Source organism: Lissotriton vulgaris, chromosome 10 (assembly GCF_964263255.1).
Source record: "Lissotriton vulgaris chromosome 10, aLisVul1.2, whole genome shotgun sequence".
Classification (NCBI taxonomy): Eukaryota; Metazoa; Chordata; class Amphibia; order Caudata; family Salamandridae; genus Lissotriton; species Lissotriton vulgaris.
Genome location: NC_141698.1, coordinates 735,239,840 through 735,267,045, shown reverse-complemented (window position 1 = coordinate 735,267,045; position 27,206 = coordinate 735,239,840). Strand labels below are relative to the sequence as shown.

At 44.7% G+C, this 27,206-nt stretch overlaps 1 protein-coding gene across 2 annotated transcripts in view; it reads right to left on the bottom strand.

Annotated features, from left to right (window-relative positions):
• Nucleotides 1-27,206, bottom strand: part of MPP7 (MAGUK p55 scaffold protein 7) — a 985,108-nt gene that overhangs the window by 509,559 nt on the left and 448,343 nt on the right. For both annotated transcript variants that reach the window (XM_086941601.1, XM_086941600.1), the window contains exon 5: nt 914-991. In XM_086941601.1, coding sequence (XP_086797727.1) covers nt 914-991 — 78 coding nt within the window. The remainder of the gene's footprint in view (nt 1-913; nt 992-27,206) is intronic.

The following is a 27,206-nucleotide window of genomic DNA, read 5'->3' as shown; positions in this document are numbered from 1 at the left end:
AAAGAGGATGTGGTTCTCAGTTTTATACGGGGCAAGGAGTAGAGAATTCCAAAGGGAGGTAGTAATCCAAGATATTATGTATTCCTAAGGCTAGCCAATCTTTTTCTCATGGAATAGATTGTTTGGGGAGATTGAGTGTGTGTACCTTAGTGTCTGGGATGTCCCCACCTACAATTACCTTGGCCATCATCCATGCATGCAGTGGAGTCATTTTAAGCCACCATTTATAAAACATGCCTTTAGGCATCCAAGCTCAGCTCTAGTCCTGGTTCCGCTTGAGTGAGCTAGGGGTGTTTACTTTATATTTGGATACTCCAGTTCAATCATTAAACTCCAAGAAATAGCATGCCAACATTTTCGGATTTTAGAGGTAAAGGAAATTAACTACTCCATCAATGAAGGCCTCCTGTAAAAAGTATTTTTGTGGCTATGAAGGTAATTTGAAAAGCTCCCATGTCGATAAATCACTACTATTGTTTTTTAGCAGATAAGCTTTTGACAATCTTTTCCTCTGATGCATTTGGTGTGCCTCGATTTTGTAACAGTATCTCCCATTTGTCTTGTACCGTCAAAGGCACAGCCATCTCATTTGTCTTTTATTTCTAGAACATTCCTCTCTTCTCTGGCAGTCCCATAACAATGCTGGCGTACAGCATTTGTATCCCAGATTTGGATGCACTTATCGAATCAGCGCCTACCTGGACTGGAAATGTTTTTATGAGACAAGAATAAATAACGTTTAAAGTAATGGCAGGATAAAGACTTTTCGACGACAGGGCCTTCGGAAACACGAGCTGCTTCTCGAAGCTTCAGCTCAAGATGACTGCACTCGTGTTGGTGCCATGATGCTTGCTGCTCGAGGACAGCTTTTTGGGAAGCTGTGCAAGGGGTGATCTCATCTAAGTCCACTTACGTCATCTGCCAAGGCGGACGCCACATTGAGCACAGGTACGGGGCTCTGCCTCTCGTAGTAATGCAGCTTCTCGTGAATCTGAAAGAGTTGGGACACAGATTAGTTCATGCTGTAAAAATATAGCAAACCTATCAATCCATAAACAGCAGGCGCACGGATATAAGAGCTCAGCTCCTCAAAACAATACATTGGATGGAAAATGTTTGCAGCTTATACTTGGTATTGAGTAATAAATGAACACATTTGGTTCCGTTCTTGCGTTCAACATCTTAACCTCATCGCTGCAGCGGCTATTCCGCTGCAGCGCTAAGGGGGCGGGGGGGGCCGCGCGGTGCGCCCATGCTGGTGACGGAACTGCTCCGTCGCCAGCCTCGGTTGAGCTGTGCTCATGACGGAGCAGTTCAGTCATGGCCCCGCCCGCTTAATAGAACGCGCCTCGCAGGCGCAAAATCAGCACCGCGCAGGCGCGTTGGGCGGGCCATGACGGAACCGCTCCGTCATCAGCACAGCGCCACCGCGGCTGATGACGGAGCGGTTCCGTCATCAGCACGGAAAGAGTTACGTTGTACATGCCTATTCAAACGGGTAATTAATATATACAATTATAATTTCAAAAAATTTAAAAATTGGCACGTGATGATGAGGCTGAAGCACCGTTCACATTAGCATGAACGATTTTATATTCTTGAATACAATCGGTTTTAGTCCCTTTTACGTGCACTTTAGAACCGAGGGTCAGTTTCAGAGTTATGTGACCCCACCAGAGGCCGTATTATGAAAGTGCCCCAGGGGCACAACGGGCGTTTGCGAACGCTTTGCGCGCCCTGGGACACTTTGGTATTACACAAGGGGGCCACAGAAGCTTGTGCAGGCCTTTCTGTAATACCGATAGCACTGGCGCACGTAAAGCGGCAGCACGATCTTCAGGGGGCATGCAAATGAGGGAATCCCATTGTCTCTGCACCCGCACCATACTACAGACGTGGGCGCAGAGACAGACTGTCAGTGCGCCTTCTGAGAGTAGCCTTCTGGATGGTGGAAAGGGGGTCCCATGGATCCCCCCAGACAATCCCCTTGAAGGCGGATGCAGTCACTGACTGCACCGGCCTGCAAGGGGTTCTCTAATCTCCTTTAAAAGTGCAGGAGGGTTTCCACCTAAAGTGTGAAAACATGGAGTGGCTTTAAAGTAGATGCAGTTTTTCTCATGAACATGCTTTCCCCAGGGCAGGACAAGATCGGGGCGGACGTGGTGGCAACACATTCCACGTAATAGGGCGCACCACGCTATGCCTATTATTAAGAAACTTGCTCTGTCATGCTGGTCGGTTCACATAAATCCTCAAATAAAGTCGAGAGAGGGGTAGCCCCAGAAAAAACCACAGAGGTATCCCTCGATAGGCCTATAACTTTGTCTCGGTCTTCTCAACACAGCAGAAGGAAGCACAACTTTTCCAGTCCCTCGGATTGACAGCAGCAGAAAAGAAAGTACCCAGTGTGTTGGGCCCTGCCCCAGTAACACCCACGGAGTAAATGCAATTTTTGGGAGTGTCAGTTCACTCATTGGTCTGTTAAAAAGTGGAGAGTTGAATTGGTGGCCATCAGCTCTCTGACAGATCTCTGTGCAAACTCGCCCTTAAATCATTACCCTACAGTTAATGCAGCTCAGGCCTAGTACATCTGTGCTCACACACCCAGTAACCAGGCCATTGCAGGAACAACACATGGCAAATCATCATGCAGTTTAATGGAAGCCAAAGAGAGACTGAAGGTCCAGGATGCCCAGTCACACCGACTTGTATGAGCTCAGAGCCTCCTATCGAGAAAGAGGATGCCACTGTTCTAGGTTGTCAGCCCTACTCACTGGCTTCACTAGCTCGCAGTGAGCAAAAGAGGAAAAAACCAAGAGGGTAAGTCAGTATTGTTTTAGTGGTGGGTAAGGAGAGGAGGAAGAGAAGAGAGATTATATATGTGCTTGTGTGGTTTGGTCTCTTCTGGAATTTGTGGGAACCCACCACCTGCTATCTCATGGCTGTCAGCCCCTGATATCTAGTGGCCAACAATGTTGGCACTTTTTGGTAGCTACAGCAAATGAGGCTCCCATGGCACAAAGCGGCCTACCAAAATGAATTCTCAGCATTATGGAGACCCTCATATAAGATTGCTCTGAGTGGCACACTGTAGGTGTTACAGTAGCCATGACAAAAGGCGGCACCAATAGGTATATTGTAAGCTTTTGAATTTGTATAATATTTGTGCTGACCCCTGGCCTAAGTTGGCCATCACTGGTATGATGTGATCATTCTATTACTGTGCACTACACTACTCTTGGTATGTAATGGGCAATAATGGCTTCTAATATGCATCTTGGCATGAGGTGAGCATCACTGACTTGTGGTGGAAAAAGCTGCCTCAAGCATGTCATGGGCATCACTGCCATTAAATGTATGTGCATGGACAAGTGGGGTATAGTCTTTAAATAAAGGTACAGCAGTACACGAATAATTGATCAAAATGGCGCCCTGTTGGATCCAATATAATCGACATACTAAACTAAAGGTAGTATTTGAGGAAATAACTCCGCTTTAAACATTCAGGCTTTAGATGGGGGGATTTAGTTGATATCCCCAAAATGGAAACCTTTAATTTCTGAGCAAAATGTGTATTTTTTCATGGTTCCAGGCTTTCATTTCAGGGTATTTAATAAGGTCAGGATTATTTTCAAGAGATTCATATTGAAGTAATTAATTTAGAGTCTCGATTGATTTTATTTGTTTAGAAAGTACATCGGATGAACCGTTATTTCTCCCATGTTAATTTAGTTTTGATCTGTATGTGGTCACGTTGCACTATCTGCAATTATTTATTCCTTAATTATTTTTATAGTCTATATCTAAGTTTTATTTATTTTTTGGGCGAGACCCCTGTAAGCACCCTCCTCCCAATGTGTTTGTTCATTTTATGGGGGAGATACCATAAGGCCATGGCCTCTTATTCAAAACTACCCCATACTTTCATCCGTCAACTATTTATTTCGTTTCTCCCTTTCTGTGGTTGTGTCTCCCCAAAATGTATTTCCCTATTACATTACTATGAGATTTTTGTATTTCCAGGAGATTAATTAAAAAATAACAGGTCTCATTTTTCATTAATCATCAAGCTGATGTCTGAGGACAAAATTGCTTTTCTATTATATATTTATTATGAAATAAATGCTCGTTTGGGGGAACTCAATGCTGATCTTATAAGACAGATGTGCTGTTACGACTTAACTCACAGAGCCATTGCATCCCTGGTATTCAAACAAGCACTGGCGTTGCCAATAGGTCTCGCGGTAGGAAAGTTTGAGCTATTGGTTTTCTAAATGACAAGGTAGCAAAAGTACATGGCTCCTTCAAGTGATAAGTATATTGACCTCATTTCCTATTTTTTGTTCAGCCACGTGACCATGCTGTATCTATTTTAACGAACATATTTTTACGTTACATGCAACATATGCAAGACGTTCTGAAAGAACTCAAAAGCTGATAATTGCGTTATCAGCTACAAAGTACTGGGGGAAGAGACAACCACTACACATAATACAAAGCCCACTACAATGTGTCTCAAATTGCAAAACCCACACCTCATCTGTGTCCCACTTTGGCAGAAAGACGTATACCTTGTAAGATTTGCAGCATGATAAAGGCATAGAGGACCTGCTGCACCCCCACCCTTCATTCAACGGGGCTGGCTAGAACTCCTTCATAAGCAAAAGAAACCGAGACCGCCTCCCGCAAAGGAACTACTGGAGAAAACACCCTCCCATCTCCAAAGCAGTATTCAGAAAGAGTGGTTATCCCCCCTGCTGCGTTGCAGGGAGGTGCCAAAGAAGATGCTGCGGTGTCTGTAGTGCTTGCCCTGTAGTGCTATGGGTCTAGCTGGGTACAGATCCTGGGTGTTTGGTGTGCTTCACTGCTGCCTGTGTTGTGGAGCAGGATGCTGGCGCTTTGCCACTGCCGGGCATGTGTTGTCTTGTAATGGGTTTGATAAGGTTGTTGCTGATGTGTCTATTTACGCTGCAGCTCTGGTTCCCGAAGTGCGGGTGATGCTATGGTACCCAGTGTGTCCCGTACAGGAACATGCTGGAGAAGCATTCCTGGTGCTATATGTTCCTGCCATGCGCAGATAGTGGCTTGGTATTCAAACTCATATCAGAGCGCTGCGCCAGACACAGCAGCTCTGAGCGCTATGTGTGCCTTTGGAAGGGGGAGCTAAGCATTTGTCTTCGATGTAACGGTAAGACCTTACAACCTGCCCCGCCCACACACAGCTCCCACCCAAACAGAGATGAAGAGTTCAAGAGAGCAGACAATACCAGGGTATCGGAGAGTGCTATATTTTCTCGCATAGTGCCGTGTTTTTTTGTTGCTCCGGCTCTCCGTGGCCCAGGGAAAGTGGCATCCCGGACTGAAAACAGGTACTGGAATTCGGCAAGTGACCTGGTAATCGGAGCCTAGAGAGCTCAGGTGGTAAAATAAGACGAGACGGGGGGGGCAAAGAATAGGCGCTTTCGAAAGAGAGCGGGGTCCATTGACTTCGACAAAAGAACACAAGGAGAACGGAAGGCTTGTGTAGTGCCTTATACCTTTGAGGCAATGGAGCGTACCCGATCAATGGGGCGCGGCTCAGCATGTTGAGCTGAGTTTGTTAATGGCGACAGATCTTTAATTAGGGAGATGGTGGCGGCGGGCTCTTTAAATAAGGGGCATTCAGAATGTCCTGACCTGCTATGATAGTACAGGATCAAAACGCACAACCAGCAGTGCACGGCACAGCCAATCCAGCGCTGTATTGGACGGGATCAGCATTGTTATCGGGTGCCCTAGCTAGACAAACAGAGGCGGTGAAAGCTGCGCTAAACACCGGATGAGCAGGCACAGTGCATTGCAGCGTGGCAGTGCTACGAGTTTCTTGTAGGTCTGCGCAGGGCACAACCTCGACAGCGGCCAAATAAACGAGCGCGGTGACCCTGAAGCGGGCGTCATGCTCAATATTAAAGTTTAAAAAAAATAATAAACGAGCACGGGTCGATGAAGCGGGTGCTGCGCTCAGTGTTAAAGTTTAAAAAAATGAATAAATAAACCGAGCCCGGTGTCTCAGAAGCAGGCAATGCGCTCAGTCTTAAAGTTTAAACAAGCAACAAGAGCGGCCGGGAAACTGAAAGTACGGCCGGCCACCGGCCAGCCATGAATAATTAGGGGAGGAGAAGCCGCAGAGCACATGCTGGGAGAAGCCCTTTGATGTGGTGGCAGCCGTGAAAAAATGCAATTAGGAGGGAGGGAGGGAGGCTGATGCGCGTGCTTGTTTGGTCACGTGATTCACGTGAACTCGAAGAAAACCGCACAAAAAAAACAGTGGTTTCACGAGTATTTTGAGCACTTGAATTCTCGACATTTCCCATTCCTTCGGAATGGAAAAGGCGAGACCTAAAAAGCTTGTAATTACACTTGGCAGTAAAGTAGTCTGAAATCACACCCTGTAGTGTAACCTTTTAAATATGATTGCCAGGTTATTTGAAAACAGTTTCATGAAATGGAGTGGGTGCCCAGGCATCACTCTTCTGCTATAATGCGACCTTGACCTCGCCTTGCTCTTCTGACTTCTGTTGTTGCGGTCTCCTGCCGTTTGTGTTAGCTACTAGTTCTGCCACCGACTTGGTAAATGCTCTTTCTTGTTTGTGCTTGATGTGTCCTCTGACAACTGCTACTTTATAGATCCTTTGTTCTTCTTAAATGCCATTTTTGCAAATGTTGCTCCTCTCACACCACCGTATTGCATCTTGGTCTGTTCTGTCAGGTTTCCCGACTTGCTCCGCAGATCGGGTTTTCCTGACTTACTGCTACTGACGGACTTTCCCACTCTACCTGCCAAACTTTCATGCTGTTGCTGAGCTTGCTGCCGCCTCTCCGCTTCTCCCACACTCTTGAGGTCCTACTTGAAGGAGGCCACAGCGCGGACTGTTAGACCCGGCTTACTGGGCACCAAGGCAGTCAGGGGTTACTACGCTCTAATCGCATCAACTGGGGCGTTCCCCACTGGTGTCCTGGGGCCTCAGTACTAATGGACCCAAAACTGGATAACCAAATACTCCTCTCCAGCACTTGATTCTCTCAGGGTAGCAAGACAGAGCAGCCTAAGGCTTACTCAAGGGGGTGAGGTGGGGTTAGACATTCAGTGTACAGAGCACACCATATTACCAGATGATAAAATCAATCTCCAGTCAGTGCTTAACTTTTTATAAAAGAAAAGTACTTTAATACACACAAGAGAATTATACTACACATAAAACTAGGATAAACAGTGAAATCCAGATGTCTCTACAATCCTCTGGGCCAGAGTTCTGACCTCAAATAGTATTATAGCACCTAGACACCAAGAACTATAAGAACACAGTTAACATGAAAACACACAATTAGCATTGCATATTACAGATCATGTAGCTCAGGGTTGCTCTCACTCGCTAGAGCCTTGATGCCAATTTTTAAATTGAAAGGATACAGTTTCAGCATATGATGTGAAGTCAAAGGTTCTTGATGAGCCCCATAACCCCCACCCAAAGCAACAGAAGTGCCCTCCCATCATGCGCGAGGACACAGCTCTAGTGGCATCAGGGATCTGATCACAGGTGGCTGATGTCTTGGCACAGTTTACTGGAGTCCCACTAGTCCAGTAGTCACTGGCTAGCTGTAGGAGGGTAGCCCCGATATTTTTGGGATACCCCCAGGTATCACAAAAAGAAAGGTGGGGGCCTGTTTCACTGGTGGCCTCTATTCCTCAGCTACTGCTTGTACAGGCTCCTTCAGTGCAGGAGATGAGTTTAGGGAAAGCGATCTCACCTCCAAGCACGATCAAGTAACCCCTTCTCTGGCACCCTTGATGTGCTGCAATCTTCCTTTCACCGCCAGCTCCCTTGATGTGCTGCAAGTTTCCTTTCCACACCTGCATCCTTGATGTGCTGCGAGCTTCCTTTCCACACCAGCTCTCTTGATGTGCTGCAAGCTTCCTCGCGCAGCTGTCTGCAATTTCCTTGTTTAAACCTCCGCATCAAGCATTACAGAAGCAGTGGGTCTTGGCACATTCCTTTGCAATAGAATACATCAGCCAAAGAGAAAACGTCCCCAAATTCCAGACGCAGTGAGCAAGTGTCTTTATCTTGCCTTCACACCGTGGGTCTTGGCTGGCTTACTTTGGAAGGACCTGGTGTGGCCACCTCTTCAGTTAAAGATATATAAATATCCATCTCGAAGATTCTGATTGTACGTCTAATAAACAGCTTATTTCTATTCTTGAAGTCTTTAACATTCAGCTACTGAACTCTGCCCCTACACACCATGCTGGTCATTTATTGGATCCCATCTTGTCAAATCTACAGTTGGACTGCTCTCAGAAAGCACACCCAATAGAATGGTCCGACCACTTTGCTGTTCTTTTTTCATTAGATACTACCAGGACAGCATCACGGATCGGAAAGGGAATAGATAAACGGACATGCAGTTGGGGGAAAATTAACATGCCAGAACTTAATAAACAATTATTGAGGACACTCCCTAACACTGGCCTACCTATCTCTGCACAAAACTGTGCAGTTGGTCAGTGGTTAAATAATGCTGTTGATTCCACGCTTCCTCTGACATCTAAGAAATCTATGCCTCCTCACCCCCCTGCACCATAGTTTTCTGACAAGTTTAAGTGCCTTTGCACTCAATGTAAGACTCTAGAAAGAAAGTGGAGGCATAACTATTCCCCTACTCGCAAAGTAGCATATAGAGAAGCTCTGAAGGGCTATCATAAAAGCTGCAAAACAGCCAGAGCAGACTTTACTAAAAAAATAGTTTCAGATGCACAAAATTGCCCCAAGATGCTTTTTTCAGTTGTAAAGAAACTGACAGGAGCAGACTATTCCTACGCCCCCCGCGCTTGACGCGGTTCAATGTCAATCCTTAGCTGACTTTTTCATCAAGAAAGTCGACATGATTTATGATCTTTTCACCCCGCCACCGGTGGTGACACCTTCTGCATCTGGCTCTGTTCAGTCATCTGCCAGTGTCGATGACGTCGCCAAACTCTCTGTATGGCAGCCACTAGACAATGTTTCTTTTTCTTCTTGTCTAAATAGTGTGCGCTCTGGTTCCCCGTGCGATGCACTTCCGGTTAAAATACTGAAACAACTAGATTCCTCCACCCATCAGATCTTTGTTAAATGCCTCACTTACTGAGGCATATGTCCCCCAGCCATGGAAACACGCTATGGTAGTGCCCTTGTTAAAAAAGACTGGTGCTGATATTTTGAATCCTGCTAATTTACGTCCTACATCCTTGCTACCCATCTTTTCTAAAGTGTTAGAGAGACACATTAACACCCAGCTTACTGAACTGGTGGAAAGTTCTGGTTTCTTACATTCATCCCAGTCGGGTTTCCGGTCTCGCCACTCGACGAGACAGCCCTTCTTGGGGTGGCGGAGAGACTCCGACATGGTGTCGATCAGGGTGAAACTATGGCGCTCATCCTGTTGGATTTGAGCGCAGCTTTCGACACTGTGTCACATTCCATCCTCCTTGACTCTCTGCGGTCTCTTGGTGTGACTGGTATGGCCTTAGCCTGGGTGGCCTCCTTTCTTGGTGAGCGAACCTTTCAAGTGTTCTCCCCTAAGGGGGCATCAGCGGCCTGTCCATCAGCGCGGGGTGTCCCCCAAGGGTCAATACTCAGCACCCTATTGTTCAATCTTTATGTAAAACCCTTGGCTAACATCGTAGAGCAGGCGGGGCCGACTCTGTTCTCTTACGCGGATGACACCCAGATTGTCTTCTCCCTATCAGGGCGAGACGAGAATAACCCCTCTGCACTAAACTCGGGCCTCACTCTTGTGGCTGACTGGATGCAGAGGAACTGTCTCACACTGAATGGGGAGAAGACAGAGGTGGTCATTCTGGGTAAAAATAAGAATCTCTGGGGCCCTCAGCATTGGCCAAATGAGATGGGTTCACTTCCTGTACCCACACATGCTGTACGTAACTTGGGCATTCAAATTGACGACAAGTTAACAATGAAGCAGCAGGCCACTAAGGTCGCAGCAACCTGTTTTTCTACTCTTAGGTGGCTACAAAAGATCCTATGGATGCTTCCCATTCCCTCCCGTAGAACGGTTGTCCAGGCATTGATAACATCTCGCCTGGACTATGGCAATATACTATATTTGGGCGCTGATGTAGCCACTGTTAAAGTACTGCAGGTTGTACAAAATGCAGCCGCGCGACTTTTGAAGAATGTTCCTAGAAGAACTTCGGCATTATCTGCCTTGCATGATCTTCATTGGCTTAAGGTCTCTAGCCGCATAAAGTTTAAGACATTGTGCTACATGTTTAGAATCAAGCAAGGCATTGCACCTACATACTTACAAAAGCTGGTGCAACCCTACAGGCCCAAACGTACCTTACGATCCTCGGAAATTGGGAATTTCATTATACCAAGATTTAAGCTGGTAGGGTGGGGGGACGTTCCTTTTCCTATCTTGGTCCCAAATATTGGAATGCCCTGCCCACAGCCCTTAAATTAGAGACCAGTCTTCTTCGCTTTCGTAGAGCACTGAAAACGCTGTTGTACACATAAGTAGTTGGTACCTGTATGCTGGCTTATCTGACATCTTCTTCTCCAGTTTGTCCCTAGCGCCGGGAAACCCACTGTGGGTAGCTGTGCACTTCAAGCTTCAGTCAGATGGGCAAACCACTATCAAAATCCCCCCCAAGACCCCAAACCCACTTCAGCAACCTCCTCACTGACCTCACAGTACCCCTCGCCATGGGCAGCTAAAACTTCATACTGCTACGCCATCTCAACTTTCATCTCAATGACTCCATGGACTTCACCTTCACGGACTTGCTTGCAAGTCTACAGAACACTGGCCCTATCCATGTCGCTGGACACACTCTGGACCCCATCTTCTCCCCTAGCGGTAAGATTAAAGTCAGTCACATCAATCCGCTCAAATGGACAGTCCACTTCATCGTCCACATCCATATAACAGAGCCATCAACCACCTCTACATTGTTTAGGAACACCCCACGCCTTTGCTACAATAAAGTTATATAAAGGGAATGGCTTGATGCCCTCCAACTAAACTACCCACCTCCCACCAAAGAACTCTTCAACAACACAAACAACTAAAACTGCATCATCATCTATGCCAAAACCCCAGTGTCACTGAAAAACACCAAAGCAAGCTGGTACAACACTGACCTCATATAATCCAAGAGAAATTTCAAAAAACTTTAAAGGAAATGGAGAACCACGCGAGGAACCACTGGCAGAAACACCTACAAGGCAGCACTGAGACACGATCACCATTAAGAGAGACCAAGAAAAAGGCCATGACCTGGAGAATCAAATCTAGCTCCAACAATGGCAAGGAATGTTTTGCCACTGTTCAGGAATTCACCAACCCAACAGCCGCAACCTAAACCATGACTCCTACACAAGAACTCTGTAACAACCACTCCAACTTCTTCCATTAAAAAAACATCAAGATCTACAGCAACTTCGAACCTCAGCCACAACCCTTTGACCTGCTCAGTCAGTCTGCTAACCTCATCAACCTAAGACTCCCAACTGACAGTATGGTACCCTCTATCCATCGAGGACATAGCAGTAATAATGAGGACAGTCCACTCAGGGGCTCCCACAGATCCCTGCCACCACCATATGCACAACTTGGTAAGAGCCACAATCAGTGCTGCACTCACTTCCATCATCAACCCCTTTCTCAAGGCAGCCACCTTCCCAGATAGCTAGAAACACACCAAAGTCACCACGTTCTTCAAAAGCCCCTCAGCTGACACTGAAGTATTCAGCATCTACTGACCCATCTCGCTTTTCCCCTTTCCAACCAAAGTAATCGAGAAGACCATCAACAGATTACTTTCTGAATACCTAGAATGCCACAAACTCCTGGAGGACTTGCAATCAGGATTACAAAACAACCACTGCACAAAAATATAGCTCTCATCGCTGCCACAGATGACAAACACCATCATCAACCATATACAGACATCCACCCCATACTCCTTGACTGCGCCACTCTTTTCAACACCCTCTCCCACCACACATTCATCACCAGACTACACACAGTGGGAATACAAGGACTAGCAGTCAAATGGACATCTTCCTTTCTCTTTGGAAGAACACGAGTCAGGCTCTCGTCGGTCACATCAGAACCCAAGGACCTCATCGGCAGAGTTCCACAGGGATCATACACATATACATGACTACCCTGGCAAATATCAGTTCCCACAGAACCAAAATCATCTTTTACGCCAACGACACCAAACTAATTTTTCCCTTTCAGATGGCACGGTCACCATAAAGACAAACTTCAAACAATCTTTAAATATCAACGAGAGAGGTAGGGCTCGAGTCAACACTCCTGTGCCCCATAAGGTTTATTAGAAACAACAGAGGAGTGCTCATATGCAACTTAAAATCCAAATACTAAAGCAAAATAAAGTGACAGTTTATTCCCGGACCCCTACCTGGGTCAGGTAGTACTATGTTTTAGCATGTCTAGTCCTAATAGTCAGGAGGCGACCACCCTGTGGACTGGGATGACTGAATCCAACAAGGCAAGGCAAACAGCCTTTTGTTTAGAAGGACCCTCACTCACCACTAGTTGGTGACATGCTTCATCATTGGATCCCCGCTGGGGTGACCGAATGCCGCCCCAGCGTGCTACAACGCCTGAGTTACATCGGAGCGGGTTTGTTGGTGAGTGTACTAGTGATTAAACTCAGAGGTATGTGCAAAAATAAGTGAGGCAGGGTTAAAAAATACAAGGTCAGAACCCAAACAAAATATTTAATGCGGGCCAACCCGTATTAAGGTTAAAAACGTGAAGGTCGGACAACCAATGGTTCTATGTTAGGAGACCTGTGTCCTCAATTACAATAACTGGTCAACATGTTTCTGCTGTCAAAAAAGCGGGATCGCGCAGCATTCGTCAGGACCACACCTAAATGGGACTCCGGGGGTACGTACGCGCTAAGGTACACCCTCCCGTGAGGCACTTAATGTGAAAAATAAAAAAATTAAATAGTAAAGGAGAAATTACTCACGGATATTAACCGTGCCGGCACACTGTAGAGTACAGTAGCCTAAAGGTACAGATCATTAGAAAAACATTGACTTCCTGGGTCAGGGCGGTTTGGGCAATATTCACGCAACGTCAAACTTCAAACAATGCATGACCAGTGTGGCCAACTGGATGAAAGAAAACTGCCTCATGCTCAGCACCGCAAAAAAACGGATTTACTGATCTTTGGGAATAAGAGCTCGCCTGGGGACTCCACCTGGTGGCCGTTCGATCTTGGACCTGCATCCACCACAGCCGACCACGCTAGGAACCTAGGCCTTATCCTGGACGCTAAACTCACCATGACGTCACAGGTCATTGCAGTCACCTCCTCATGCTTCCACATTTTTCGGACATTACTTAGAAATCTTCCAGTGGCTACCACTGGACACCGGACATGCCATCATGCAGTCCCTAATTACAAACAGATTGAACCATGACAACGCACTCTATGCCAGCACCCCGACCCATCTTCTTCACAAATGTCAAATCATCCAGAATTCTGCTGCCAGACTAGTCCTCAACCTCCCATGCTGAAACCACACCACTCCTCAAAGAGCTCCACTGGCTCACCATCCAGAAGCGCTGCGAGTTCAAAATTCACACATGCATTCAAATTACTACACAACACAGCATACCTCAATCACAGGCTTCACTTCCATCACCCAACCAGACAACTTTGCTCAGCATCTCTCACTCTCGTACACCCAGCATCCAAGGAAGCAGAACTGGAGGTCGATTGTTCTCCAACCAAACCACCAAATCCGGAACAACCTCCCCCAACACATCAGGGCCGCCGCCTTTTCGCTTCTTGAATTCCACAAGAAACTTAAGACCTGGCTATTCAATTAGTCTTCTTGTGGGATCATCAAGACTGACTATATTCAGGCCCAGCCTCACTACACTCACTTCCTCAGCACCCGGATACCCTCACAGGGGATACGCTGCGGTCTACAAATCCACCTTACATAAAATGCAGAATTTGGCCAAATTTTTTTTATAATTTTTTTTAATAAACTTACTTTGGGCAAGACGTTTCCTCCACCAATCCAGGAAACCTCTTTTGTGAATTTGGCAGCACACTATCACTGAAACGGAGCACGGCAGTTTACATCTCACCAATTTAAAGGTCCACATGCCACTGCTAGTTATCATGCACTTTCTCAAATGTTTAGACTCTGTCCCTTAGAGCAGGCACTTCTTGTGAAAATACTTTGCAACTGCTAGTAGAAACTACACATTACATTTTTTTCCAATTACTATCTCTTGAATAACAATAACAGAAAGAGAGCAGTGATTGGGAAGTGTAAATAAAATGAAGCCTATGCTCCTGCATCACTAAATGAATGGGGCTTAATATTAATGTTTTTAGTATTTTAGTCACTTAAGCGGTTGAGGCACTAGCTTTCTATACATACCTGTTTCCATGGCCCAGTCTCATCAACATGAATTACTCACTTTAACTCACCCCAGGAAAAACACATTATGGTCCATTGTCATGCATACTCACTGGATGTAGGCAATTAATGTCTCTTAGCGGTTGCAACCCAATTACAAGGATTTAAGAGATGCATCTGCGTCAATACAGAGGCTTTAAGATTGCACCAGCCTTTAACAATATTTGATATGTGTGTCTCCAGCTATCAAAAAACATTTCCAGATACATGTTTCCTTTAGCTAGAATGATTCCAAACACTTGTTCAGTTAAAGAAGGGCACACGTGCAGCCGAATATCAGTGCTCCTTTTAGAGAGAACAGTTTTATTTTTCATAAGCGTCTATACATGAGTGTGTTAGTACTCATATGAAAGACACATCAGACAATGCATTTATCAGACTAGCAATGTGGAAGCAATCATCATGAGAAACTAACACCATGAAAATTCAATCCAGGTACATCTGTCTCATCGCTGAGTGTATCCCGTTGCAGATGTGTAATACTCTGTCAATAACCACTATCAATCTGCAAGTTAGTATCACTCAAACTTGATAGAGTGTTTCTTCGAAAAGGACCGTACTTTTATTAAGTGAGATTCAAACCGGTGCATTTCCTACATGTCTGTGGCCAATGTTCTCGCACACCAAGACAATGGTATTGTTTGTGCAGGATATTGCCTTTTTTGTTTTTAGAAAAAAAGTATTTATTGCCAATTAGCACAAATAGAAAAATTCGACATTTCAGTGCATTGTTCGACAAATGAAGTGTGGCATTCGGAGCCAACATAAATTATTTCCGTGTCAATTATTTGTTGTACACATTGTAACAAAACCTATGACACGCCAGCGAGCCTGGACTATGCAGGGCTGCTGCGAGCAACTTGTTAAATTCCTATACAAGACACTAGTTTCAGTATAGTGTGAAGACACGTCAATCAGCATTCTAAGATTTGCATAGTTTGTACTGAAGAGTCGAGGATACGGGTGCCCTGCATGCAAATGCATTATTCAACTTTATGCACACTTTTATGTTATTTAATTCATGACTGCATTTTTTGTCTACAAAGTCAATGGGGACCTTTCAGATGTTTTGTCAACCAGTTTCAGCACAAGTTCATCCAAGGCCTTCGTGCCTCTAGTCTCTGTACAGCCTCTCTATGGCTTTGAGGGCCAGTGGCGGCTCCTCCGCAATGGCAGAGGAGTGTCCCCCCACTACCTGGCTCAGAGCCAGCAAATGTAAAATATAATGATGTTCTTGCATCATTTTTACATTTGACAGCTCTTAGCTAGCGCTGTTGGGAGGGATGGGGCTGAGGCATTGGAGGGGGAGGAGGAGTGTTACGTCCACTCCACTCCCTAAGTGTGCATATATGTTTTGGCCGGCCATCTCAGGACCAGCAGACAGAAAGAGGAGAGGTGTGCTTCTCCCGCCGCCACAGCTGAGGGGGAGGCGCTTCCATCGCCCTCAAAAGCGCTGCCACCCCACTTGATCTTGATTTTCCACTGAAATTTGCGGGTAAGACTTGGTTGGCCTATTCATTACCTACATTATGCACCTTGTGTTGAAACTTGTCCAGCTACTCGGCTCCACCTGGTTCTACTGGAGTGCCTCCTAAACACCCCAAGTAAAGAACTGCTCACTTCTTCCCCATAGTGGTGGACTGGGCTGTTCCTGTACCCCGTTTTGACAACTTTACCTCAACTGTTGTGAGTACTGTGTGGTACTTAACTAACACTTCTGTGCAAGGCTTTTGAGAGTCGAGGATTAACGGCTAGCCCAACTTGTACAGGGCTATAGTCGTCCTCCCATTCCACTCAACTATGCTCTTGGTATGTTCTATGGCTGGTCGATTATATCAACCCCAAGTGCTTCCTTTATGACTCTTTAATTGGGTGGTTATAATGTGGGTTAGCTAAAGTTCAACAATGGGGAAACGTACCTGCACTGTCAAACAACCCTGTTCAAAAGCAACCCCCTCCTCCCTACAGCCCCCAAGTTAAATTGATAGAATGCTGCAGAGGGCTATAGGTGTGGTAACAACAGAAATAGAACTTGCTGAAAGGCATCTATCACTAACCTCAGACCTTTGTCTCCCGTTGCTAGTCCCATCCACTCCCAAAACCCCTATCCCCTCCCTTACACCGGGATCCCATGAGGCCTCTCCATCACTACCACTAGAAGCTGCTTCAAAAACTGTAACCCAGATGTGGGGGGTGGGGGACTGGGGGCGGGGGGGTGCTGCTCCTAGTACATTCAAAAATAAGAAGCGCAAGTGAGTGGGGGGGACAACCAAAAGCAAGCAAGCCAAAGGGGAGTCGGTACCAATTGTGGAGCCTGCGGATATTTTCGAAGCATCAGGAGAATGTACTGGTACCACTCAAACAGATCTGACTTATCCAGCTTGGGTGCAGAACCTGATAGCTAATCTCTTGATCAAATTTAGAGTCATTGTTAAGAAAGAAGTTGCCCACTTAGCTGATCGTATTTACAACTTGACTACATCAGGGGTCAGTAGGCAAGCACACATATCTACTAATACTCCACAAACTATATCGAGGTGGATTGATTTTAGTTGGCAGGTAGATGCTCCTAGTTTGATACCCGCTGATAACTCTTGGGACAATTTGGAATCAAGATCCAGTCAGTCTATGGGCCCTGGGCGGCCCAATGTTCACATTAACTTGAGAGATGCTACCCCTGGATGCCTATATATAGTTTAGCGGTACAGCAGGCACAGGCTCATTCTACCCTGATAGTACAAAAAAATATTAATTGTGTGGGAGGGAACGACAACACATTACGTCCCATGCTAAGCATCAATAATCGCAACACCAGCTTAACGGGGCATAGACTGTGCAGAGAAGGGTCAGGGGCATAGATAGGTCAGTGGTTAGGATAGAAGCAATGATTCAACCCACCATTAACTTACCCCCAGCCTCTTCCCCCTATGTGATCATTTTGACAGGAGTACCAGAACTCAAGAATGGCAAGAGGGAGTCACAACTAGACCTCCGGAACAAAAGCCTGTTTGGTTGGCAAGGCATAGGCAGTTTCCCTACGATAGGGCAGGGGAAATTTTAACGGTTCGTAGAGTCGGCTGGCTGGGACAATGCAAAAAACAATCCAAGGGGACTGTGTGGTCATTCACTTTAAAAATCCACAGACCATGTGCAGGCTATTAGGCCAGAGACCCAATTCTGCAGAGCCCCATACCGAGGTAAGGGCCCTCCCACTGGACAGTTTCTAGCCCCACTTTCCTATTTTAGATAGGATTAATACCATTTCAGATCCTAGTAGGTGGTCACTGGTACACCAGAACACTGACTCTAGGTATCCCTTTTCCAGACTTCTGTCCTATAATATACCTGTAGCAAACAGATATGGGGTTCTAGAAGAAGTGGACTGACTAACAGGGACTAGGGGAATAGATGGGGGAAATAGAACATCGAGGTACTGTGAAGTACTAGAGGAGCCTGGGTGTGATCAGTCCAGTCAACCCATTATCCCTGTGGGTGGTGTAAACACCACAGACTTGGATATATCAACACAGCAGGTGATTGGCAGTGTAGTAGGACCACGGGACAAGCTATTGGGACCAGCAGTCTCCATAGCCCTTGACTCCAAAAATATCAGTGACACGAGGGTAGAAGAACACAATAGCACATTTGGTATCTCCCCCTCGGCCTTAACAGGGGGAATTCAAACCCCTGGTATGTTTGCCCTATATGTTTTCACCAACAGACAAAATATATGGAGAAAGCAAAGTGTTTTATCTTGGTACGTTGCTGGCCTTAAAAGCAAACTGTCTTGCCCGGATTGGGGGCTTTTTGTGGAACAATTTGACATCTACATGTTACAGGATACAAGGGCATAGGAAGCCCCTGTAAGGGTGGGATTTGCGTCATGTAGTATTCCAGCTATCTTGAGGGGCAGGGGCAGACCGTCCGGGGGTCTATGCCTCTGGATTTGCTCACATGTGGGTTGTAAAGCTAATCAGCTGATTTTTTCGACCAATGATATTCTAGGTGTAGCACTTCGCTTCTCCACCAAGCGGAATATGGCTTTTATTAAGATCTACTCCCGACAGACAGTTCTGAGCAAGGAATTCCAGACTTTTGACCTATGGGATCTTTTTACTTCTAATCTCCCCACGAACATGCTGCTGATTGTTGGGGGAGATTTTCATTTTCAATTCGAGCCCCTTCCTGATATCACTGATACAATTTCCAGTGAGGACGACGCTCAATGGCTAATCCCAGATCCACAAATTCCACCTATCAAGGCCTGGTCTCCGCTGGTACTCCAGATCAATGTGATCACATTGAACCATTCCCTGAGAGCGTGTAATAGTTGTACAGCCTTGGGAATCTTACATTTAATAGAATAGGCCAAGCCTCTCTTTTGGATTACATTCTGGATTTCACAGTTCTTCAGCGGCATGATGCGATCATAATGCTCTGCCCATGGAATTGAAGATGCCGGACCTGGGGATTGCCTTGGCCAGCAGCACCCCCGATAAGAATGTAATACTCACCAATAACAGGAGAAGAATAAAATGGGGGGTAATCAAATAGTCACCCGAAAAGCTGACCGCATTATATACAGCAGTTGTTCCAGTCCTTCTAGAAATGGGAGAAATTGCCACAGTGACGGGCAACCAAGTATTCATCAACAAAGTTGTAGATTTGCACGCAGGCCTGGTTTCTCAACTGGCTGATATATTCTTCCCAAAAACACATTCCAAGGTGAAAACACTAACCATTCGATCCGGGTTCAATGGCAATTGTAGGAAGCCGTTAAAGCCAAAGACAAACCACTAACTAAACACATGCAGAAGTTGCATAAAGAAACCACGAGATTAGCAAAACAGACTTAGGAACTGAATAGATGGGATGCATTAAAAACCACCATATCCAACAAAGATATGAGAGAATTGTCGTTCATAGTAGGTACTGGTAGTAGTGAAGGTAATATTGCAATAGAACCAAATATAGCAGCAGAATCATGGAAAGCACACTTCCAGGATCTATATATCACGAAGGAGGTACCCGGCCATTGTTATGAGGCATTAACAAATTCACCAGAAGCCAACTACGAAGAAGTGGTCGAGATCCCCCTGCTCGAAGTCCTCAATGCAATCAATAAGCTTCCCTCTGGTAAAGCACCGGGACTGGATACGCTGCCAGGAGACCTAAAATCTGGGGACCCTATTTATGGGCTCTATTCAGTGCCATCATGAAAGGTATGCCAATCCCAGAAACCTGGGCATGGGCTGAAATTGTCCCAGTCTTCAAAAAGGGATCACCACTCCTGCCTGCTAACTGTAGACCAATCAGTTTGGTCGATGTCACGCAAAAACTGTTTGGACTGGTACTGCTGGATCCTCTTCAGGGTTGGATTGAAGAACACGAAATACTCAGCCCATCTCAAGCTGGATTCAGAAAGAACACTTCCACCGTTGACCAAATATACAGACTTCAAATCATGTTCTGGAAAATGGTGAGAATGGAGGGTGGCAGCCTCTATTTAATTTTTGTGGATTTGAAGTCGGCTTTTGATACGGTGCCCAGTGCCAAACTATGGATGGTGCTCAGAGACATGAGGATCCCCGCCATCTTGTGAGCATGCTCATTAGATTGCATGAAAGGAACCTTGCTCAAGTAAGGTGTGGGAAAAGAGGCGAGTTAACTTACCGTTTTCAAGTAGATAGAGGAGTAAGGCAAGGGTGCGTGCTCGCACCTACCCTGTACTGCCGCTTTGTTAATGCATTGGTTGCCCAACTCACTGCGGTAAAAGACAACGATGCCGCTAAGCTAGAAGGTGCAAAGGTCCCAGCAACTTATGTTTACGGATGACACCCTTCTTAATGTCAAAACCGCCTAAGGGCATCCAGATTGTTCTGGATAGTTTTGTCACTTTTTGTAATAGGGGGCTGGAGATCAACACCCAGAAAACCAAGTTTTTGGTCTTCAACCCAGCCAAGACATCACGCTCCAATCCCTGTCTGGATGGTACTATGTTGGAGAGGGTGACGGTATTTGAATACTTGGGTGTCACCCTGACAGAAAATATGGAGTGGGGGCCACAAATAGCCAGAGCTAAGTTTAAGCTAGCTCAAACTCCTGGGGGTATTACAAAATTACTCCTAAACCCCTCCGCTAAACATGCAGGGCCAATAGCAGAGATTTATAAGGTGCAGGCCAGGGGTGCGACAATGTTCAGGGCAGAATTATGGGGTCATTGTTCCTGTATTAACATGAGTAAAGTAGAGAATAGTTTTATGAGGTGGATCCTAGGTCACCCTGTAAGTACCCCTCTAGTCCCCCTATGACTGGACCTAGGAATCAGACCAATTGGTGACAGAATTGGTCTCAGAGCCCTAACCTTCTGGCATAGACTGTGGGTGACGCCGGAATTGGCAGTTTATCGATCAGAATTAAAAGAGTTATTGAGTTTCCAGGGTATAGACAAAATCCCCTAGTTTACACACATCAAGGACGAATCCTGTAGGTTAGGAAAGCTTAGTGTCTAGAGTAACCCAGAGGAAGCGTGTTCTGCAATCTCACGCACCGAATTAGTAAAAACCTACCATATGTCCAAACTTGCAGCTATTGAAAGGAGCTCAACCTCATTACACCCGACCACCAAATTTCTGCTAATGAAAGAAGAATATATAATTGAGCCCTTTCTGGATGATATCCAACCTCCCTTGGCAAGGAAATGATATGTCCAGTTCAGACATGGCACCATGCCGCTTCAGGGTTTTTCATGTAAATGGTCAAGGACAGCATTGCGAAGGTGCCCTGCCTGTAACTGCGATGAAGAGTAAGAGCTCCATTTTTTTTCTTTTTGCCCTGGCTACAAGCTAGTTAGGCAGCGTTGGGTTATCCAGTTTTGTAGAAATCTAGGATTCGTGCAATGTGGTGCGGCATTAAGAGTCTTGAAAACTGATATTTGCTGCATCCAGATTCCTAATTTCAATGTGGCGTAGACGGAGTTTTTAAAACTAGTTACCAAAGCCGCAAGTGCACATAATGTCCCCATCTATTAGTGGTTTAAGGTAAATTAAAAATAAAAATTCTAAATGGAATAATGCCCTCACCTTGTTAATGGTTTAACTTTAATTTTAATCGTTTTATCTCTTACATTTGTTTATTTTATTGATGCACTAAGTTTTACTTTTTCTTGCACGTGTGTTCTCTAAAACCCGCAGGGTGGTTTGTGAGACAATTTCCTTGGACTTACCATCCTACGACTCCAGTATAGCACTTTAATGTTTAAAATCAATTGTATTCTTACAGCCACAATTGATAAGTTGTACCTCATGTTTGCCTTTTTTGGGAACTCTCGTAATTGCACATAATTTGCACATGCACTTTAATGAGGTCAACCGATCAGGGCACGTGTCGTTCTAGACTGCTCTAAGAAATATTAAAATGATGTACATGTTTTTGTGTAAGATGGATGGATTTCTTTTATCTTTTAATGAAATGTATTGTATATATACTTTTATGGTCTTATTGACCGAAATAAAGTTTTTCTGAACTGATTATTATTCATCAAGCTGCAAGTTAATGTCTGAAAACCATAATTATTTTTATACAAATAAAGTACTTTTATTAAGTGCATATTACGTGCTGATGCCATTGGCACCAGCCAAACAGCCAGATCCTTACTCATTTCCTTTCTTGATAGTCGGACACAATCTGTCAAGCTGGGTGACTTCCAATCTCCGGTCTTCTCCCTCCCATGTGGGGAGCCTCAGGGATCTTCCCTGAGTCTGACACTATTTAATATATATGTGTCGGATCTGGCTACCACCATCAAAACCCATGGGATGGGTTTGACCTCCTACGCTGACGACACCAACTTGTACTTGCCATCCATAATGATGGAGTAGAGGTGGCAGCCAAATTTCAGGAAGGAATGTGTGACATCAGTCTATGGATGTCTCGCAACTGCCTGAAATTAAACTGTGAAAAAACTGAGGTAATGAGCTTCTGTAACTTAGTCCCAAGCTGGTCCCCAACCTGGTGGCCAACCGAATTGGGACCTCCCCCTCTTTCCGTATCAAAGGTTAGGAATCTGGGAGTGTTGTTCGATGATAGACTCTCGTTTATACATCATGCCAATGCCCTTGTGTCCGCCTCCTTTTTCACTCTCAAAAAGATCAGAAAAATCCTGCCTTTTCTCCCACAGAATGCAGGAAAAACTCTGATGTGCACCTTGATCTTATCTACGATCGACTATTGTAATGGTTTTTTTTTTAAAATGCTCAGGAAAAAGTACTGAACAAATTGCAGTTAATTCAAAATTCAGCAGCTAGAATCCTATCAGGCACACCCAAGTTCAAATCAATTTCCCCGGCTATACGCCAGCTCCACTGGCTGCCAGTCAGGAATCAAATTAAATTTAAAGCTCTCTGTATTGCATAAACATCGGTTAACAATTCAGGACCTAAGTTCTAAGAAGGTCATTACGACGTTACAACCAGAGTAGACTCCTGCGCTCCTCCTCAGCACACGGACAAAGAAATCGTCTTGGGGGGACAGATGTTTTTCAATCGCCATTGCAAAATTGTGGAACACCCTTCCCACCCACATCAGGGCCAGCCCTTCTCTTCTTATCTTTAGGAGGCTAGTAAAAACGTGGCTTTTCAACCAGTAAATCCTATTTCTCTCTGCTCTGTGATACTGTTTCTCAGCACCGAGACGCCTCCTAATATTTGCGCGTTATACAAATTGCATAAATAAATAAATAACTTGTGCACTCCAGCCTCGTAGGTGGGTAATATCCTAGCGCAAATTAACAATGACATTCTTTATGCAGGACAGTTCCACTAACTCTTAACCAGCAAGCCCTCTTGTAGGGTTCTTCGATTTGAGATGGTGTGGGAGTCTAGGGCCAGTTCAGAATTCAGCCAGGTACTTCCAGTGGATAATTTGTACTGGTGTTTGGAGGGGTTTACAATGGCACTCAATAGGAGGACCCGGGCTTATGTAACATCTTTGTCATCATCAGACTTTGAACTAGAGCAAGAGGGAGAAGGAATGAGGAAGAGAAAGATAGGAAAATAATGGCAAAGGGGGAAGTAGGGATGAGAAAGAACCTGCAACTGTAAGACAGAGAGATGGGAAATATTGGGTGGTGGATGAAAAGGGAACCAAGTCCACGCAGCCATCGTTTTCAGTAACCCCAGCACTGGGCGGCGCAGACAGCAGCTCCGAAGGAACACATTGGGTTGGCCTCTACAGTTATTTTTATTCATGTATTTATTTAATAAATCAAGCAATGGGCACCGCACCTCCCTCTGAGGCGGTTTACTGCACACACAGTCATTGCACAACACCGTGGGCGTCGGTCGCACCCAAATGTCGCAGACGGATGTACAGGAGACTTCCCCCCCTTCGCCCCCCCTGCATGGTTACATCCCCTGCTATGCTGCAGAGCACACCCCTGCACTCCCACCCAGATTGGAAGCTGAACTATGGCTCGGGTTCCAGACTTGAAACACCACAACTCTTTAATTACCACTTTAGTAGACTAGATTTTCTTTTAATACATCTTGAGAATGTGAGAGTTTAACAAACATTTCCCCATTTATCATGCACTGTAAAAAAAAGTGTTTCTTGAAAGGAATGACTTCAGCTCTTTCCAAATTAAAAGTTACAACTTGTGCCTACGAGAATATAAATGTCAAACAAATCCGACAGTGCATGTTTATTCGTTAGATTATATTGTTATTGGCGTCTGTATAGCGCAAGATCTGCCGCTCTCAGTGAATCCCTGTTACAGCGCTGAATACCATGTTATGGTAAGAGAATGTAGATTGATTGTGAACATCTTTTGATCGACTGCATAAAAAAATATTGAGTGAGAATGCGGGCCAGCCTCACTCACTGCATGCAATCATTTCAGCAAGCTTGATTTGGCAGTATGCATTCAAGGCTTGAAATAGTTTATTACTTATTGAGAATTTTTTAAAATCTTTTTACAGTATTTAATAGGACAGAATAATTAAAACAAAAAAGCAAAATAAAGGGATTCAAGAAGAAATACCAGAATCAGCTGTAGATAATGGTCGAATTAATTTTAATATAAGCCAGGGGAGAGCTTTGGAAGCACTGCCCCTGCTGGGGAAGACGGTCGTACAGCCTTTGAGGAGAAATGTTCTTGACTCAATAGATCACATACTCCCAGGTATTCTCAACAAGCACCAACTCCCACATTATAATGTGCACTGGCTTCCATTCCGAAACATTAACCATACCATGCAGTGCTCCGCTACCCTCTACCTAATGCCTTGATTAGACCAAGACTATCTCTCATAGATGGTGGAGGTGGCCAACAGCCATTACATGCTCCAATCAACTACCACATAACATCGGCGCTGGAGTAGCGCCCTTGTGACACCTACTTTTCAAAATATCACTTTGCAAGTCTTTAAGCCATTCAAAGCACAGTGATCCAATAGGCCACAGGAAAAAATCAGGGACTTTGTTACCTGTTCTAAGGGAACACCACTGGCTCTGCATGAACGCTAGAGTGGTGCTCACGCTTAAAATCAAAAACTCACAGAAAAGACATGGCTAGCTCAGCACTGCGCACTCTGCTGCCAACTCTTGCCCTCCAAACCAAAACATACTCTACATCCCCAGTGCATAGTGCATCTCAAAGGATGGCCCACATTTCAGCAAGTCTTAGTTCCAACATTAACTCCACCATTGCCTCAGTTGTGAGTAACTAGAGGAGGTTAAGTTCACAGAGCTGTTCGAGATGCATCTACTTATGATATGTATGTACTCATTTACTCAGACATTCATGTTGGTCAGTGTGAGAGCCCTAGGTATATTATTTTGTGCTGTAGCAGTATTTAAGGGTGGCTTTATCCCCCTGGTACAGAGCCAAACCACAGTAATCAAATAGATAAAATGCTACACCATAGGGCGAGAGCGGTTTGAATAATGGACTGTAGTGCAGCTTAGCTGGCCAAGTGTGCTGGTGTATTGCGTGATACCTGAACCGCACCTTAGCCTGTCATGCAGAGCTGCACTTCATTGTATGGACTGCAGCACTTGCACACCTTTTACTATACCTACACAGTACGAGGAAGCACTACCCACATGGATAGCAAGCAACACTGTTTAGGGTGTGTAGCTGGAAGAGTCATGTGTGATTACCACCAATGGGCAGTTTTTGTGGTATTGTTTATTCTCAACCATCACACCGCCAAGTATTGTATGTGAGAGATTGACATGCAAAGGATAATTGTAATAAGGACTAGTGGTATATCATCTTTATTGCTTGATTACTTAAAATTATTGCAATCACAGCATCATAATTAACCAAAAAAAACACAATTACATTTTCAAACAAGAGATCTTCTTTTCACATAATACAAAAAACAATCCCATATATACAGTTTAAAACCTTGTTGATAAGCCCAAATCTAGCCACTTTACATCTTGAATTACATAATGCAGATTAAAGTGACGGTGTGCTTTACATACTTTTCCATAGATATCATAAGGAAATATTATCGATCAATAAACATTCATTTCCCATCCTTTCGAATGATCTAATGTGCAAAAAGTTCATCAGTTTGCTGCGATGGTAATCCCGCTGATATTACATTTCAAATTAATACCATCGTAACAAAAATTATTAATTTAATCAAGATTATAAATCATTAAAATCAATAGCACCAAGGTCATAAAATTAGAGGGGATCTACCCTATATTAAACATTTATCTACTGCCATTAAACATTTTACCAATTGACATAGTAGTGGAACCGATTCACCAGACAATGACATGATTAATGCCTGACGAGCAGATCTCACACCACTCATCAGAAAATACAGTCTCAGAAAAAAACGTCTAAGATTAGTCAACCTCGGGCATACACATACTATATGTACAAGAGTTTCCTGTGGCCAACCACAGAATCTACAATTAGAGTCCGGCCACTGTTTAATCCAAGAACGAGTGCCCTCCTTTGTTGGGTTTATACCCATACGTAGCCTTAGAATTTTTTTTTTTAACTTTACAGAAAAGAAGACATTTAAATATGGCTGAACATGCGGGGATTAATCACGTACCATGCATAGTTTTTTTCCACTAAAGCAATTTTATCCAATTTAATCGATTCCACTTTGATATGCTTTTTTTAAATTAGTTTATAGTTAGGCATTTTTAAAGCTGACAGTTCAATTTCCAGTAAGGACTAGAACAAGGAGCTACGCGGTATCATCGTAACTATAGGGGGGTAGCAGGATGCTATCTGCACATACACAAAAAAGAGGGCTGTACAGAGAAGGCCCAGTAACCTTTATGGCAACATTTCTTATGGAAAGATTAGTAACATGAGCATTAAGCATAAACGTTTTTAAAGGGAAAGATGCGCCCAATCACCGAGAAAGGAAGTAGAACTGCAACCAAGGCTGGCAACCAGAGCACAAACTACACAATCGTTAAAAGACCCAGACTCCACCTACCTACTGCTGTTCACGCCTCTAGTTGAGTAAGAGGAGGAAGTATCACCTTGTTGAGATCAAGGGATTACAGTTTAGGAAGCACACACGCCTTCTAAAAGCCTATGACCAACAGGCAAAACATATGCACAGAGTACTTCTCCCTGATCTAAACAAACCTAAATCCTGCACATCTGATATAATACAGTAGTGATTTCAAGCATTA